At 37.7% G+C, this 16,736-nt stretch overlaps 1 protein-coding gene across 2 annotated transcripts in view; it reads left to right on the top strand.

Moving 5' to 3' along the window:
• pdgfrb (platelet-derived growth factor receptor, beta polypeptide) overlaps positions 1 to 16,736 on the top strand; it is a 116,017-nt gene that overhangs the window by 53,891 nt on the left and 45,390 nt on the right. For both annotated transcript variants that reach the window (XM_061902131.1, XM_061902132.1), the window contains exons 7-14: positions 217 to 397; positions 3,082 to 3,197; positions 3,477 to 3,600; positions 3,686 to 3,897; positions 8,330 to 8,424; positions 8,504 to 8,636; positions 10,012 to 10,116; positions 13,188 to 13,298. In XM_061902131.1, the coding sequence (XP_061758115.1) occupies positions 217 to 397; positions 3,082 to 3,197; positions 3,477 to 3,600; positions 3,686 to 3,897; positions 8,330 to 8,424; positions 8,504 to 8,636; positions 10,012 to 10,116; positions 13,188 to 13,298 (1,077 nt within the window). The remainder of the gene's footprint in view (positions 1 to 216; positions 398 to 3,081; positions 3,198 to 3,476; positions 3,601 to 3,685; positions 3,898 to 8,329; positions 8,425 to 8,503; positions 8,637 to 10,011; positions 10,117 to 13,187; positions 13,299 to 16,736) is intronic.

Below are 16,736 nucleotides of genomic sequence, written 5' to 3'. Positions count from 1 at the left end.
CTTCAGGGAGTGATAAGTTGGTGGATGTTTATTCTATCTGCCGCAAGGTGTGTTGTGTTTATGAAATCTTCAAATAACTTCCATGCACCATGGTACAGCAAGGCATGTTTAGCTTTTTTGGACATCTCAGTGGAAAAGGCAGTGTGTGCCCTCCCTTACTGTCTCCCACTCTCAATATTCCTTGTGTGACTTTTGTGACTATTGTTCCCCCCCCAGAGCGAGGCTTTGTGGCCATAAGTCCAGCTGAGGATCAGAAGGTTACGGCCTTGCTTCAGGAGAACGTGGAGCTGAGAGTGCAGATGGACGCCTACCCTCCCCCTCGGGTCACCTGGAGCAAAGACGGCACCGCCATCAATGGAGACAAAACCATCATTAACAGACAAGAGCACGAGATCAGGTAGGACGGAACACAACCATAAAGCACACCCGGCAGCTTGAGACGTGTAAGCAATTAGCGCTTCAGCTTCCTCAGTAGAAGAGCCTCCAGAGGCGTCCAGTTCTTGTCAGTCATCACAGTGTAACACAATAGTCTGTGTTGGGAATCACAACACAGGAACCATAAACACAAACACTGCTATAACTGCAGGAAGTGCTCACCTCCCTCCCATCCCCACAGCCCCGGGAAAAAAACCCTCCTATATGTATCTTTATTTCCACACCTAGAGTGAAGAAATGTTGGTATAGCGTGTTGTGTGAAGTGCCATATCATCAAATACAAGGCTTGTTTAATGCAAACAGTCTTAGCCTTTGAACGCAAGAAGCCTTTTGTTTACTTGGTAAATGAAAACTTGGCTTATTGTGAGGCAATAGAACCATGTGACCCCCCTATAGCCCCTATGTGTCAAAGTCAAGGCCCGTGGGTCGGATCTGGTCCGCAAATTGATGCTCTATGGCCCCTAAGGTGATATTTGATTAGTATTAGAAGGGCCCGCAGGCCACAGCTGCCTGCTGCTGTTTTGCACGCACTAATACTGCATAGGAATTTTCAAAATGGGTTTCAGGGACCCCATCAAGTCATAAAAATGAGGTCCCACAGTAAACTTTGGGGGTGCCACTTTTTTGTGACTGTTTTGAAAACAAATGATAAATGTCTGCATTATCCTGTTATATCTCACATTCTATATTGTGTTTTGTGGAAAAAGGTTGGGCTTCACGGTGGAAGAGGGGTTAGTGCGTCTGCCTCACAATACAAAGGTCATGGGTTCAATCCCGGGCTCGGGATCTTTCTGTGTGGAGTTTGCATGTTCTCCCCGTGACTGTGTGGGTTCCCTCCGGGTACTCCGGCTTCCTCCCACCTCCAAAGACATGCACCTGGGGATAGGCCCCTCCCACCTCAAAGACATGCACCTGGGGATAGGCCCCTCCCACCTCCAAAGACATGCACCTGGGGATAGGCCCCTCCCACCTCCAAAGACATGCACCTGGGGATAGGCCCCTCCCACCTCCAAAGACATGCACCTGGGGATAGGTTGATTGGCAACACTAAATGGTCCCTAGTGTGTGAATTAGGGCTGGGCGATATATCGATACATACGATAATCGCGGGTTTGTCTCTGTGCGATATAGAAAATTAATATATCGTAATATTGGAATATACGTTCACACGCAGGACTTTTAGCTGCAGGCGTACACTAAAGGCTCTCCTCGCTCTTTCCTGTTTCTCCTTCTGGCAGACAAGCAGGCTTACATAGGTCACATACACGCCCTCGCAGGGCAGAGAGGTAAAAAAAAAAAAAAAAAAAGGGCAGAGAGGTAGCGACGTGGCTAATGTTAGCTGCTAACGTAGCCGTACGAGAGAAAGAAGCTGCAGATCTGGTAACAAATGAAGGAAGACTTAATTCCCAATAAAAACAGCAGGGTTTCCATCGTCTGGCGGTGGTTCGACTTCAAGTGGGAAAATATCGAACAGACAACCGTAATTTGTCAAGTGTGGGGCAAAAGCGTTGCTATAAAAAGTAGCATTACTGCTAATATGTAGCATCATTTGAAAAGTCACTCGCTAGGGAATGAAGAGAATTTCATAACGTTGGTCGTAACCTACTACATACAACTACCAATAGTATTTGATGTCCTGTTATGTAGCTCATTTTTATTTGACACTTAAAATGTCTCTGACAATCTTGCACTTTATGTTTTGGAAAAGACTTCAATGTTTGTGCCATAACTTTAATAAATACAACCTCACCAAGTATATTTGTAATTTTTAGTCAAAATATCTAAACAAGCTTAATACCAGTCACACTCCCCTGAATAGTCATTTTTCAGTGAGACATAACACTTGTTTCTGGGCAATATATCTTCTGAGGAAAAAAATAGTACTTTTGAGCATCACAAGATTGTTATAAGACACAAAACTTAATACTAGCAAATAAGAAAAACTAACAAGTTTTAAGTATTATTTTAAGAAATATTACCAAGACAATTTTGACTTGTTCCATTAGCAGATTTTTTGGCTTATTACAAATTATTTTTGCTTTGAAAAATTACTATTCAGAGAATTGCGTTTTGATTGGGATTTGTTAAATTTGTTTACGTATTCTGACTAGAAATGAGAATGTGAGTTTTTCCGGTGTGGCAATGCGTTTTAATTATAAATAAATGATAAATGGGTTGTACTTGTATAGCGCTTTTCTACCTTCAAGGTACTCAAAGCGCTTTGACACTACTTCCACATTCACACACACATTCACACACTGATGGAGGGAGCTGCCATGCAAGGCGCTAACCAGCACCCATCAGGAGCAAGGGTGAAGTGTCTTGCTCAGGACACAACGGACGTGATGAGGTTGGTACTAGCTGGGGATTGAACCAGGGACCCTCGGGTTGCCGGCACGGCCACTCTCCCACTGCGCCACACCGTCCCTTATCCATTGTAATTCGCAATCATTTTCCTGGGTTGAAAAACTATGTAACAATTCTTGTTAAAACCAGTACAAGGCAGATTACTTCCAGAAAATGTCATTCACCAATCAGTTTGATTGATTCTACTCATTTTTTGTGACATTATTGTGAAGCACAATATTGGGAATCAATTAAAAAGTCAACATCGTCCATTTAAAGCCTTATATCTTGTCCTCTCAGGTATGTCAGCATCCTCACGTTGGTGCGAGTGAGGCCAGAGCAGAGAGGCCTCTACACCGCACACGTCACCAATGGAGACGACACTAAGGAGGTGACCTTTGACCTGGAAGTCCAAGGTGAGGTCGTTTAAAAAAAATTGTATAGACAAACTTTTTGAGACGCCTTAGTATTACACTTACAGGAAGTGATATAAAAATGAAAAATGTAGTTTTAAAACTGAGAAAGCTTCCACTCTTTGTGAGGTCAGAGGTCACTGGAGGCTCCCATTTTTCATATATTTAACCACTTTTGTTTTGTCTATAGGAAATGTTTGATTAATGTATATTTTCTACTCAGTGGACCATAAAAAAGTCTGCATTTGTTGTGTGTGTGTGTGTGTGTGTGTGTGTGTGTAGTTCCTTCTCACATTAAAGATCTGACGGACCACCACCTTCCCGGGAAGAAACACCTGGTCACCTGTGTAGCTGAGGGGGTCCCGACCCCGTCCATACAGTGGTACAGCTGTGACAGCATGCTCAAGTAAGCCACAGTGATACATTTCCCCATATTAAAAAAAAATGTGCCACCCATTTAAGCACATCAATTAACTCATTGTTTCCCACAGGTGCAGCAACAAGACTGCAATATGGCAAACGCTGGTTCCAGAAGCGGAGGTGCTGAGCATCCAGACTAACGTCACGTACGGCGGCAACCGCAAAACCAGCCAGGTGTGGAGCCGCTTGACCTTCCACAAGCCGCAGCAAGTCACGGTGCGCTGTGAGACCAGCAACCTCGCCGGGACGGTGGACAGAAGAGACGTCAAACTGGTGTCCAGCAGTAGGTGTCATGAGAAGAATTTACATTGAGAACTGCAAATTACATGTGGAGATTCCTCTATCGGTTGTGTTCAAGATTATTCAGAAAGCTTGTTATAGATATTACAGACACGTGTGTGTCATTCCTCTAAAGTTGTGTACTAAATTTTAGAGTGATTCGGGTAAACACCTTAAAGTTCCACTGAGTTTTGTAGAGGGCATTGATCTGTGTGAGACATTTCAAGTCAATATGATCTTTGGGGTTCAATAACAGTGCCACCATGTGGTGTATTTGTAAAACATTTTTTTTATAAAATACAAGAAAAATACACACTCTCCAAAAAACTTAATAAAAACAAAATAAAGAGGTGCACGGCAAAACGTTTACTTAAAGAAAAAGCAAGGCCAGCAACACTTGTGTCCTTCCAATAATTTTAATACAAACTGCTCAGGCGCTACCAAGTACGGACCAGTTTCAACAATGTCTTTGTCAGTTTGCAATCACCAACAGGATGCCATTCATTTAAATAGTCACAGCTGCGGTCAATCAATTGATACAATAATCAAGAACAACTTCAAAAATGAAAGTGTACAAATAATAGACGAAATGGAAAATTGTACAAATCAAATTTAAAGACTCGGCACAGTATTATAGGAAAATAAACAAAGCAATAAAACAAATGTGTGGACAACCATTATAATAAAAGGAGACATGGCTCATCAGCACAGTGGAAAACAAAAAATAAAGCGCTAGAATAGCTATAGCTCCCTCTATATATAATATAATATAATACTTATACAGTAGCAAAATGAAGCACCAACCTGAAGCCCTACATCAAGCCACAATAAAGTATATGTGAAGTAGATGATATACATACAGACAACTTCATTATAGAAAACATCCCAAAAGCAACTCCTCGTTCATCCCTTTAGAGTACTCAGTTTGTAACGGGTGTGTATCCAAAATGCTTCACCTTGCAGTAAAACTTTTATAACAAAGGCAACCCCTTGGGGTTGCATTTTGTTCTGCCTTTATGGACAGTGCTTCTAGAGTAGAAGTATCTATGGACGGTGCAGAAGTCTTATAACAACCATTACAATTGTGTCCTTATTGATATTATCATTATAAAAGGATAATACAGCAAGATATTTTGGACGCCTGCCTTGACGCTACACTTTTATTTCTAATATGCACACAGTTCTGTTCTTGTACTTGTACCTGCACATTAGTACCTCAAATTACGAGGTTAATGGGTTCTGTGACAGAGCTCCTAAGTCAAAACACTTGTATCTCAAATTAATGTGGCCATTGAAATTGATTAAAAACAATATAAGTGCCCAAAACAGCACAATTTTAACATGTAACACCACTTTAAAAAAAAAAATAAAAAAATAAAAAAATAAAAAAATAAAAAAATATATATATATATATATATATAATAATATGTATATGTGTGGCGCAGTCGGTAGAGAGTGGCCGTGCCGGCAATCCAAGGGTCCCTGGTTCAAATCCCACCTAGTACCAACCTCGTCACGTCTGTTGTGTCCTGAGCAAGACACTTCACCCTTGCTCCTGATGGGTGCTGGTTAGCGCCTTGCATGGCAGCTCCCTCCATCAGTGTGTGAATGTGGAAGTAGTGTAAAAGCGCTTTGAGTACCTTGAAGGTAGAAAAGTGCTATACAAGTACAACCCATTTATCATTTATTTATAATTAAAACGCATTGCCACACCGGAAAAACTCACATTCTCATTTCTAGTCAGAATACGTTAACAAATTTAATACATCTCAATTAAAACACAATTCTCTGAATAGTAATTTTTCAAAGCAAAAATAATTTGTGATGAGCAAAAAAATCTGCTAATGGAACAAGTCAAAATTGTCTCGGTACAACCCATTTATCATTTATTTACCATATATATATATATATATATATATATATATATAATGTATGTATATAATATATGTATAGGTATGTGTGTATATGTGTATATATATATACATATACACATACATACATACATACATATATATGTATATATATATATATATATACATATATATGTATTATATACATATATATATACACATATACACATACATACATACATACATATATATATATATATATATATGTATATATACATATATATATATGTATAAATACTGTATATATACTGAATATGAGTGTGTGTGTCTGTGTGCGTGCATATATGCATGTATTTGTATGTGTATATATCTGTGTATAATATATATATATACAGTATATCTATGGTATATTGGCAACAGGCCCCGCCTTTTAAAAGCAGAGACTCCACACACTCTGCTCTTATATAAAACATCTTTCAATTGCAAAAGCCAGATTTTAATTGTATTTTTTTTCCCCAAGTAACATACAAACTACTTCCCCCCGTAATCAATTTAATTTCTTCAAGAATAATTTCTATTTTGCTAATGTAAGCACTATAATTAATTACTTTATAAAAGTAATTTCTTATCTTGAACTGGTCGTAAGTTATGGCCCCGCTAAGTTGAGGTACTACTAAATGTCATGTCGCTGGGTGTACCTTACAACCAAGCTTGGTTGTACCTTACAATGGCAACAATTGTCTAAAAAAATGCACACAATTAAGTCATAAACTAAAACTGGCATTAAACAATTCAGCAATACACTTGCAAAGTAAAATTGAAAGAACCTCTCTCACTAAAATGGAACAAAGCCTTAATTGCCACTGCTAATGCAAGCATTCTTCTTTCTATTTACCTAATTCATATCCAGCTGTCCAAACATGTCATCAAAACAAGAAAGCTTGTGCACTTAGTTGTATCTTACCCTAACTTTTGCTGCAATAAATTGAGTGTGCGCTAAACAAGTTTAAAGCTAAAAGTTCCACTTACAAAGATTGATTTGGGAAAGGTTTATTTTTTGGAGGCGTGGCTTGCAGCGTCAATAGACACTAACACCGTATGTTGTACTTCAAGACATAAATAAGACTCATTACTCTTCAAGCATTGATTCTCAAAGGACAAGGACTCCAATTCAGGAACACGTAATATTTTCAATACAGGAATTTAAAGGCCTACTGAAATGAGATGTTCTTATTTAAAGGGGGATAGCAGCTCCATTCTATGTGTCATACTTCATCATTTCCTGATATTGCCATATTTTTGCTGAAATGATTTAGTAGAGAACATCCACGATAAAGTTTGCAACTTTTGGTTTCTAATAAAAAAGCCTTGCCTGTACCGGAAGTAGCAGACGATGTGCGCGTGACATCACGGGTTGTGGAGCTCCTCACATCTGAACATTGTTTACAATCATGGCCACCAGCAGCGAGAGCGATTCGAACCAAGAAAACGACGATTTCCCCATTAATTTGAGCGAGGATGAAAGATTCGTAGATGAGGAAAGTGAGAGTGAAAGACTAGGAAAAAATTAAAGATGAGAGCAGTGGGAGCGATTCAGATGTTATTAGACACATTTACTAGAATATTTCTGGAAAATCCCTTATCTGCTTATTGTGTTACTAGTATTTTAGTGAGATTATAAAATCATACCTGAAAGTCGGAGGGGTGTGGTGACTGCCAGTGTCTCTGATGGAAGCCATGGACGAGCCAAGAAAGTCGCAGCTGCCTCTTTGACAACTGCAGGAGGACTTAAGCTCCGCTCATGTCTCCGGTAAGAGCCGACTTATTACCACAATTTTCTCACCGAAACCTGCCGGTTGACATGTGGTAAAGAAACATGTTCGCTTGACCGCTCTGTTCCATATTAAAGCTTCACAAAAAACAAAGAAACACCGGCTGGGTTTGTGTTGCTAAAGGCAGCTGTAATACACCGCTTTCCACCAACATCTTTCTTCTTTGACGTCTCCATTATTAATTGAACAAATTGCAAAAGATTCAGCAACACAGATGTCCAGAATACTGTGTAATTATGCGATTAAATCGGACGACTTTTAGCTGTGAGTGGTGCTGGAATAATATGTCCGCTCCAACCAATAACGTCACAAGCACGCGTCAACATAAGCGTCATCATTCCGCGACATTTTCAACAGGACACTCCGCAGGAAATTTAAAATTGCAATTTAGTAAACTAAAAAGGCCGTATTGTCATGTGTTGCAATGTTAATATTTCATCATTGATATATAAACTATCAGACTGCGTGGTCGCTAGTAGTGGCTTTCAGTAGGTCTTTAAAAACATAAATAATACTCATTACTCTTACTGCAAGCATTGATTCTCAAAGGACAGGGAATATTAAAGTCATACATACATAGCACAAATACAAATGTTTAACCTAATAAAAAAGAATAATGTTTTCCCTCTTATTACCAATTTCCTGTTTGTACAAGTAAAGCAGAAGTACTTGCAAAATGAAGTATTTTTGAGGTTGTACTTAGTGTAAAAAGTTTGAGAGGCATTATTGAAGTTGAAATTGTGTCCTGTTGCAGCACTCTTCTCCCAGGTGGCAGTGTTGGCTGCCGTTCTCGCCTTGGTGGTCATCATCATCCTGTCCATCATCATCCTCATCGCCGTGTGGAGGAAGGTACCATGACATACTCAAACACTTCCTGTTCAAAGGTCACATGTCCCCGCACTCAGCAAGCTGCGTTGTGCCTTGTCAGAAACCTCGCTATGAGATCCGATGGAAGGTGATCGAGTCCGTGAGCCAGGATGGCCATGAGTACATTTATGTAGACCCCATCCACTTGCCCTATGACCTCACCTGGGAAATGCCCCGAGACAACCTGGTGCTGGGTGAGTCCACGTGGAGAGGCGGAGTCTGACAGGTCATGTGACATTGCTTTGGACAAGGGAAGTTGACCCGAGTGTGCTGCTATTATTGTCTGTTATTCCATCCATCCATACATTTTCTACCGCTTGTCCCTTTCGGGGTCACGGTGCGCCCTGGAGCCTATCCTAGCCTGCAGCTGTAGGCGGGGTACACCCTGGACAAGTCGCCACCTCATCGCAGGGCCAACACAGATAGACAGACAACATTCACACTCACATTCGGGCCAATTTAGTGTTGCCAATCAACCTATCCCCAGGTGCATGTCTTTGGAGGTGGGAGGAAGCCGGAGTACCCGGAGGGAACCCACGCATTCACGGGGAGAACATGCAAACTCCACACAGAAAGAGTTACAAATTTTAATATAAATTCAATGAAATTGCCTTTTTATTAAAGCTACAATGGACCTTGCTTATACTAAAAAAGACAAACATTCTCATTTCCATTACTGTTTAATTAACCTTAACCACAGCAGGACATAATGTAACTATTACATATATGTATGGAATTACATTTATAAATCTATACAATATAATACATAAATAAGCACATAAAATAAAAGATTTGCACTTTTTTTTTAATTTTAGATATAAAGATAAATAAATAAATGATAAACAGCAACAACCTTTTTTTTTACAGTATATTTTGCTTATTTGCCAGAATTCTATTAAATATTTTCTACTGTAAAATATTTTTACATATTTTAAATACATGTGCAAAATAAATGTGCACTAAAACAATACAAATAAATATGTAAAAATATGTTTTAAAATATCATATTTTTTGTATATGAATAACATTTTTCTGACTTTTTGTTATTGTCACTTTAGTAAATTTAGGGGCCAAATAAAAAATATGTTCCATGTTAAAATATACAATCATAATATAAATAATACATACATCATGTATAAAATAATACTTTTTACTAAAACTATACAAATAAGTATATATAATTATGTTGTTTTTAAATACAATATGTTTTTATACTTTTAAATTGGACTTTTATTTTGAAAAGTAGCTTAAAATGTAATCAAAGGGAACCCGACACAGGAAAAACAACCACAACAATATTAATTATGTTGCTTCTTATTTTTATATAAAACTATAAACATTAATAATTACATATTATGTTAACATATTTCCTATTTTTGCTGAATAAACCAGGTTTACTTTGTTTTATAATATAAATCATACATAAGCATTAAACGACGTGTCATTTTATAACATAATAATAATAATAAACATTGAATAAACAGTAAAACATGATGATAGTAGAGTAACAACGCGTTGATGACTTTATCTGCCTTTAATGTTCTTGGTCGCTTTGTTTGTGTGTTTCAGGCCGCACTCTTGGATCAGGGGCCTTTGGCAGAGTGGTTGAAGCAACAGCGTACGGTCTCGCTCATTCCCAGTCCAGCACGAAAGTGGCGGTGAAAATGCTGAAATGTAAGACAAGACACAACTAAAAGATTTATGTACACCAACACTGGGCAAATATTTGACTCGGTGGGGCCACATTGAGAGAAAAAAATGTGTCTGGGGGTCCAAGGTGTATGTTTGTGTAGACCAGGGGTCAGCAACCTTTTTGAAAGCAAGAGCTACTTCTTGGGTACTGATTCATGCCAAGGGCTACCAGTTTGATACACACTTCAATAAATTGCCAGAAATAGCCAATTTGCTCAATTTACCTTTAATAATTATATATATATATATATGTATATATATATATATATGTATAAATAAATGGGTATTTCTGTCTGTCATTCCGTCGTACATTTTTTTTTTCCTTCTACGGAAGGTTTTTTTGTAAAGAATAAATTATGAAAAAAACACTTCATTGAACGGTTTAAAAGAGGAGAAAACAGGAAAAAAATGGAAATTTTATTTTGAAACATAGTTTATCTTCAATTTCGACTCTTTAAAATTCAAAATTCACCCGAAAAAAAGAAGAGAAAAACCATCTATTTCGAATCTTTTTGAAAAAATCGTAAAAATAATTTATGGAACATCATTTGTAATTTTCCAGATTAAGATTAACTTTAAGAATTTCATGACATGTTTTAAATAGGTTAAAATCCAATCTGCACTTTGTTAGAATAAATAACAAATTGGACCAAGCTATATTTCTTACAAAGACAAATCAATATTTCTTCTAGATTTTCCAGAACAACAATTTTAAAAGAAATTCAAAAGACTTTGAAATAAGATTTAAATTTGATTCTACAGATTTTCTAGAGTTGCCGGAATATTTTTTTCGAATTTTATTCATAAGTTTGAAGAAATATTTCACAAATGTTCTTCGTTGGAAAAACAGAAGCTAAAATGAAGAATTAAATAAAAATTTATTTATTATTCTTTACATTAAAAAAAAAAAATTTACTTGAACATTGATTTAAATTGTCAGGAAAGAAGAGGATGGAATTTAAAAGGTATGTTTTTAAAAATTCTAAAATCATTTTTAAGGTTGTATTTTTTATCTAAAATTGTCTTTCTGAAAGTTATAAGAAGCAAAGTAAAAAAATAAATGAATTTATTTAAACATGTGAAGACCGAGTCTTTAAAATATTTTCTTGGATTTTCAAATTCTATTTGAGTTTTGTTTCTCTTAGAATTAAAAATGTCCAGCAAAGCGAGACCAGCTTGCAGCTCACTGGTAAGTGCTGCTATTTGAGCTATTTTTAGAACAGGCCAGGGGAAGACTCATCTGGTCCTTCCGGGCTACCTGGCGTTGGTGACCCCTGGTGTAGAGTATATATTCATATAAACACATTTAGCTGTAAAACCCCTGCTGTACAGTATGTGTGTTTGGATCCCTTTTTATTCAGGAGCACTAATGCCAAACGTCACAATTTCTACAATCTGATACATTATCATGTAAAAAATCAGCTTCCGCATCTATTTCTGACACACGCGTTCAGGCAGGCTGTTCTAAAAACAAACCCCGCCCACTCTGCTTTGTTCCTCGTCCGAGCTGCTGTGACGTAAATTACAGTAATAACTCCTAGAACACCGAAAAGCGCAGATTCCGACCATTGAGTTACTTTCTATAGTTCAAGACCATTTATTCCAGGGGTGTCCAGAGTGTGGCCTGCTGCTAATTGTTTACCGGCCCGCCACACATTCTGGAAATGCTATTGCGAAAATAACAAAAAACAATAAAAACAAGTGGAATGAGGTGAAATCTAATGAGAAAAAGTTGCAATGTTGACACAAAGCTGCCATGCAAGTTTTTTTTTTTTTTTTTTTTCCATCCCATCCATCCATTTTCTACCGCTTATTCCCTATTTGGGGTCGCGGTGGGCGCTGGCGCCTATCTCAGCTACAATCGGGCGGAAGGCGGGGTACACCCTGGACAAGTCGCCACCTCATCGCAGTGTTTTTTTTTTTTTTTTGTCTTTCTTTATTTTCCTTTTTTTTGCCATTGAAAATCCATGTTATAATGAATTATTTTCAAGGCTCCAATTACTTCAAATATTTCACTTTAACATGTTTTATGTGGTAAATATTGCATATATTGTGTAGTTGCCATATAAAAACAGCAAAGTTTTCTTTGACAAAAGCGCATAAAACAAACAAAATAATAGTTCAAACGTAAAATCGACAGATATATCTGAAGTTGATCTCGTAACTGAAGTTTTGAAAGTAAAAGAAAAACCTAATAAAAATGTATCGCTTTATGAGTGGGGCACCTTTTGGATCCTATATACATTTAGTGTTTTTTTATTTAGCTTTTCACTGTGATTACTCAAAAATATTAAAGAATTAAAATCAATTGTCCTGCATTTCTAATCTTTTAGTGCTCTAATTACTAAAAAACAAAGTTGTTTTTGACAGAAAAGCCATAAAACCTTTTTTTATTATTTTTTATTACTTTATTTCAACTTGAAGTTGATATAGAGATTTACTGTAAGCGTTAAATAATAATAATAAAAATAAAAATAATTTGACTCATTTTTTACATTTTAATGATTGAGACCCTTCATGGTTCCCGAGATCTCTAAAGGTAAAATAAATAAAAAATCCATATATTTTGTTATGGTTTGAAAATGAAAAATATAAAAATGGGCCCCGCATGCTTTAATGTTTCTGTGTGCGGCCCACAGTGCAAAAAGTTTGGACACCCCAGATTTATTCAGTCATTTAAAAACAGCACTGCACATCATAATGGTGGCTACAGTTTTGCTGTTAAAGGTCTAAAAAAAATCATGTAGAACTCCAGTGGGCCGGATGGAAAATCTTAACGTGCCGCATGTGTCCCGCAGGCCGTATTTTTCCCAGGTCTGATGTCCAGGTTTGTATGTAGCGAGGCCCACCTGTCCCACCTGCAGAGCTGTTAAATCCAATTAAGCTGATGTCGTCTGACCAGGAGAACTAAACAGCCTCACCCAAATGAGTTTTAGTCAGCTTACCGGCCCGCTTTGATTCTCCACCAAACTGCCTGACAAGGATGCACCGTCTGCTTTCACTCTCCTCTTCTAAAGTCTGAAGCATCCCCCTCTCGCTTTGTCTTCATCCAGCGACAGCCAGAAGGAGTGAGACACAAGCGCTGATGTCCGAGCTGAAGATTATGAGTCACCTGGGTCCTCACCTCAACATTGTCAACCTCCTGGGAGCCTGCACCAAACACGGTGGGCATCATCATTATACAGTACCGTGTTTTTCGGACTAGAAGTCGCAGTTTTTTTCATAGTTTGCCCCGGGGGTGCGACTTATGTGTGAAATGATTAACACATTACCGTAAAATATCAAATACTATTATTTATCTCATTCACGTAAGAGACTATAAGATTTCATGATTTTCACTTATTCAGCCTGTTGTTCACAATTTTCTTATTTATTTAAAATTGCCTTTCAAATGTCTATTCAAATAAATTTCTCCAAAAAATGCGACTTATACTCCGGAGCGACTTATATATGTATTTTTTTCTTCTTTATTATGCATTTTCGGCAGGTGCGACTTATACTCCGAAAAATAGGGTACATCTTAAAGGTTCCTAGTAGGGTTGTCCCGATACCAATATTTTGGTACCGGTACCAAAACATTATTAGACACTTTTCATAATAAATGGGACCACACATTTTTATTATTGGCTTTATTTTAAAAAAAAAATCATATGATACTTAAACATACGTTTCTTATCGCAGTTAAGTAGGAATTTTGTCATTAAATAAAAGACTGAACATTTTAGGCAACTTCTTTTAGTTGTAAGTCAGCAAACAAAGGCCAATAATTTGTCTGCAGACATATGCAGTGACTAGAGATGCCTGGATAGGCAATTATTTCATCCCCAACCGCACCACAAAAGTCGTCATGCACCCGCCATCCACCCGAACCAACATTTTATCCAAAGCACACCCGCCCGTTGTTAGATATCTAATATAGAGGATGCAAGGCATTAGTGAGGTTAGAAAGCTTTTGCCTGTTAAAGAAAGGAGACTGATCTAATGCAGCAGAGACATTCAATGGGTGCCATGCATTAATATCTCTTGGCCACGCATTAGTGGCCAAGAGATATTAATGTGTGATAATATTATTTCTCATTATTATAGTATTATTGTTATTTCCATTAAGAAAGTGTTGACTATTGTTGCCAATGCCCTCAGATCAGGAGTGTGTTCCTCACACTTTGTGTGTGCAGTTGCAGCAAGCAGAACAATGCTATTAAGAAGTTAAAAAAATGCTTTAGAAAGACAAGGCCTATATTTTTGTTAGGTAAAAGAAATGTTCTGAATTTATTTCAATGAATATTTACTTGTTAACGTTTTAATGCTCAAATAGGGACGAGGGCAGGGTGCACAGTGAACAATTTTGCGACAAAGATGAACCTTTATTGATTGATCTGCAGACATGACAAAATATCAGACAATCTGTATTGTCAACGACAGGCAGGAAAATAAAGATAAATACATCACCTATGTTGTAGGCATAGCCATAAGCTCATAGGTTTTTAAGTTGAAATAAAAAAATAAATAAAAAATGTGCCTCGTAAACCTTTGGCTGTCAATCACGCGCACAAACTTAAATTATATAATAACATATGTATGTCATCCCTATTTCAACAAAAATAAATTAAATAAATAATGATAATAAATTACTTGCAAGTTATTGGCCAAGGCAAAGAGCTGAAGGGGGGAAATCAAAGCCATCAGACTGCACTTTATCATCAAACTTGTATTATAATACAAATAGACGGTTGCGACAAACAAAGCAGGCTAAATAGTCTTACATTGTAGCCAATCAGAGATGAGCTTCACTTGAAAGCGAGGCCAAATAATTAACACACAGTAGTATATCTTGAATAAAAAAAAACCACAATAAACAACGCAATTGCCTTAATTCCTTTGCATTGTAGTGCGCCCATGAAAATGATTCAGCTGACCGAACTCAACATAGGTTAGACATGGGCTTATTTGCTACAGCCTAGGTAACGTAGACTAATTTGTTTAACATATCCAACCGTATGTCTACTTACTTTTGTTTTTGTTAGCACTATGCAGGAATAAAATGGCATCTACAGTGCCAGGATTCAGGCGAGAGCACCTGGCCTCTAAAATGGGCCCTGCTGTGCTGAAAGAGCGCTCACTTGCATCACATGTTGCAAGGACGCATAGGATGCTCTTGGCAAGGTGTTGTAGTCGTGGGAATGATTGGCCTTCTTTCCCCCTGCCATCTTTTTCTTTTTTTCTTCTTCTTCTGTTGTGTTGTGCTGCAGTGCCTGATGAATAATTGACTGTTTCAAAGAGTGCTGCTCGTTTTTCATATGTGGGTAACAACATTTAACTTTGTATATATATTTCCGAATTGGTTCAACCGCCACCCGCCCGAATCTATTTAAAATCAATTTTTTTCGTCATGTCACCCACACGACCCGCGGTTTATCCACGGACTCCGCAGTTGTGTCCGCAAACCTCGCACTTCAAGCAGTAACATATTTTGTCATTTATCATTTTACTATTTTAAATTATGATGGATTGTTAATCTACTTGCTCTTTTACTGTTAATATCTGCTCACTTTCTGTTCTAACATGTGCACAAAAAGAAAACAAGCGTTACAGATTGTATGCAATATATTTTAATTACATTAAAGGACCGGCGTGGCGCAGTGGAAGAGTGGCCGTGCGCAACCCAAGGGTCCCTGGTTCAAATCCCACCTAGTACCAACCTCGTCACGTCCGTTGTGTCCTGAGCAAAACACTTCACCCTTGCTCCTGATGGGTCCTGGTTGGCGCCTTGCATGGCAGCTCCCTCCATCAGTGTGTGAATGTGTGTGTGAATGTGGAAGTAGTGTCAAAGCGCTTTGAGTACCTTGAAGGTAGAAAAGCGCTATACAAGTACAACCCATTTATCATTTACTTAAGATATAAAAAACTGAATTTGAACACCCCAGCCCTAAGTAATGTAATGATTAATAGAATGTAAATAGCATCACAACAATAATTGTAAATTAAAAACAAACAGGCCCCAACCAGGGTATGATATTCAGCTGGGTGCGGTATAGCTCGGTTGGTAGAGTGGCCGTGCCAGCAACTTGGGGGTTGCAGGTTCGATTCCCACTACCGCCATCCTAGTCACTGCCGTCGTGTCCTTGGGCAAGACACTTTACCCACCTGCTCCCAGTGCCACCCACACTGCTTAAAATGTAATTTAGATATTGGGTTTCACTATGTAAAGCGCTTTGAGTCACTAGAGAGAAGCGCAATATAAATATAAATCACTTCACTTCACAATAAAACAGACAAAATGAGTTGCAATACAGTTTTAAGCACATAGCACATGATATTAAAGTGTATATAAAGTAACTCACTCTGTATTGACGCACACCGCCAAATGACAACAAAGTATTTTTTGTTTTTTTAATTTATTTTATAAACCTCTATTTCTATATTTCAACATTTACAAACAGTTGAGAAAAAATAATCAAAGTAAGTACAAAAACAGTACAAAACAGCGCCAAGGGGTTGTAAATTCAAAGTAAGTAAAATAGAATGCAATCAATTTTCCCTACAATTTTTCATATGTGTGAGCAAACGCCAAAACTCCTTGAGCATTCAGTGGCGCACATGTG

Source organism: Nerophis ophidion, linkage group LG05 (genome assembly GCF_033978795.1).
Source record: "Nerophis ophidion isolate RoL-2023_Sa linkage group LG05, RoL_Noph_v1.0, whole genome shotgun sequence".
In the NCBI taxonomy this organism is placed as follows: Eukaryota; Metazoa; Chordata; class Actinopteri; order Syngnathiformes; family Syngnathidae; genus Nerophis; species Nerophis ophidion.
Note: the sequence above shows the minus strand (reverse complement) of the source record. Positions and strands in the feature narration are given on the sequence as shown.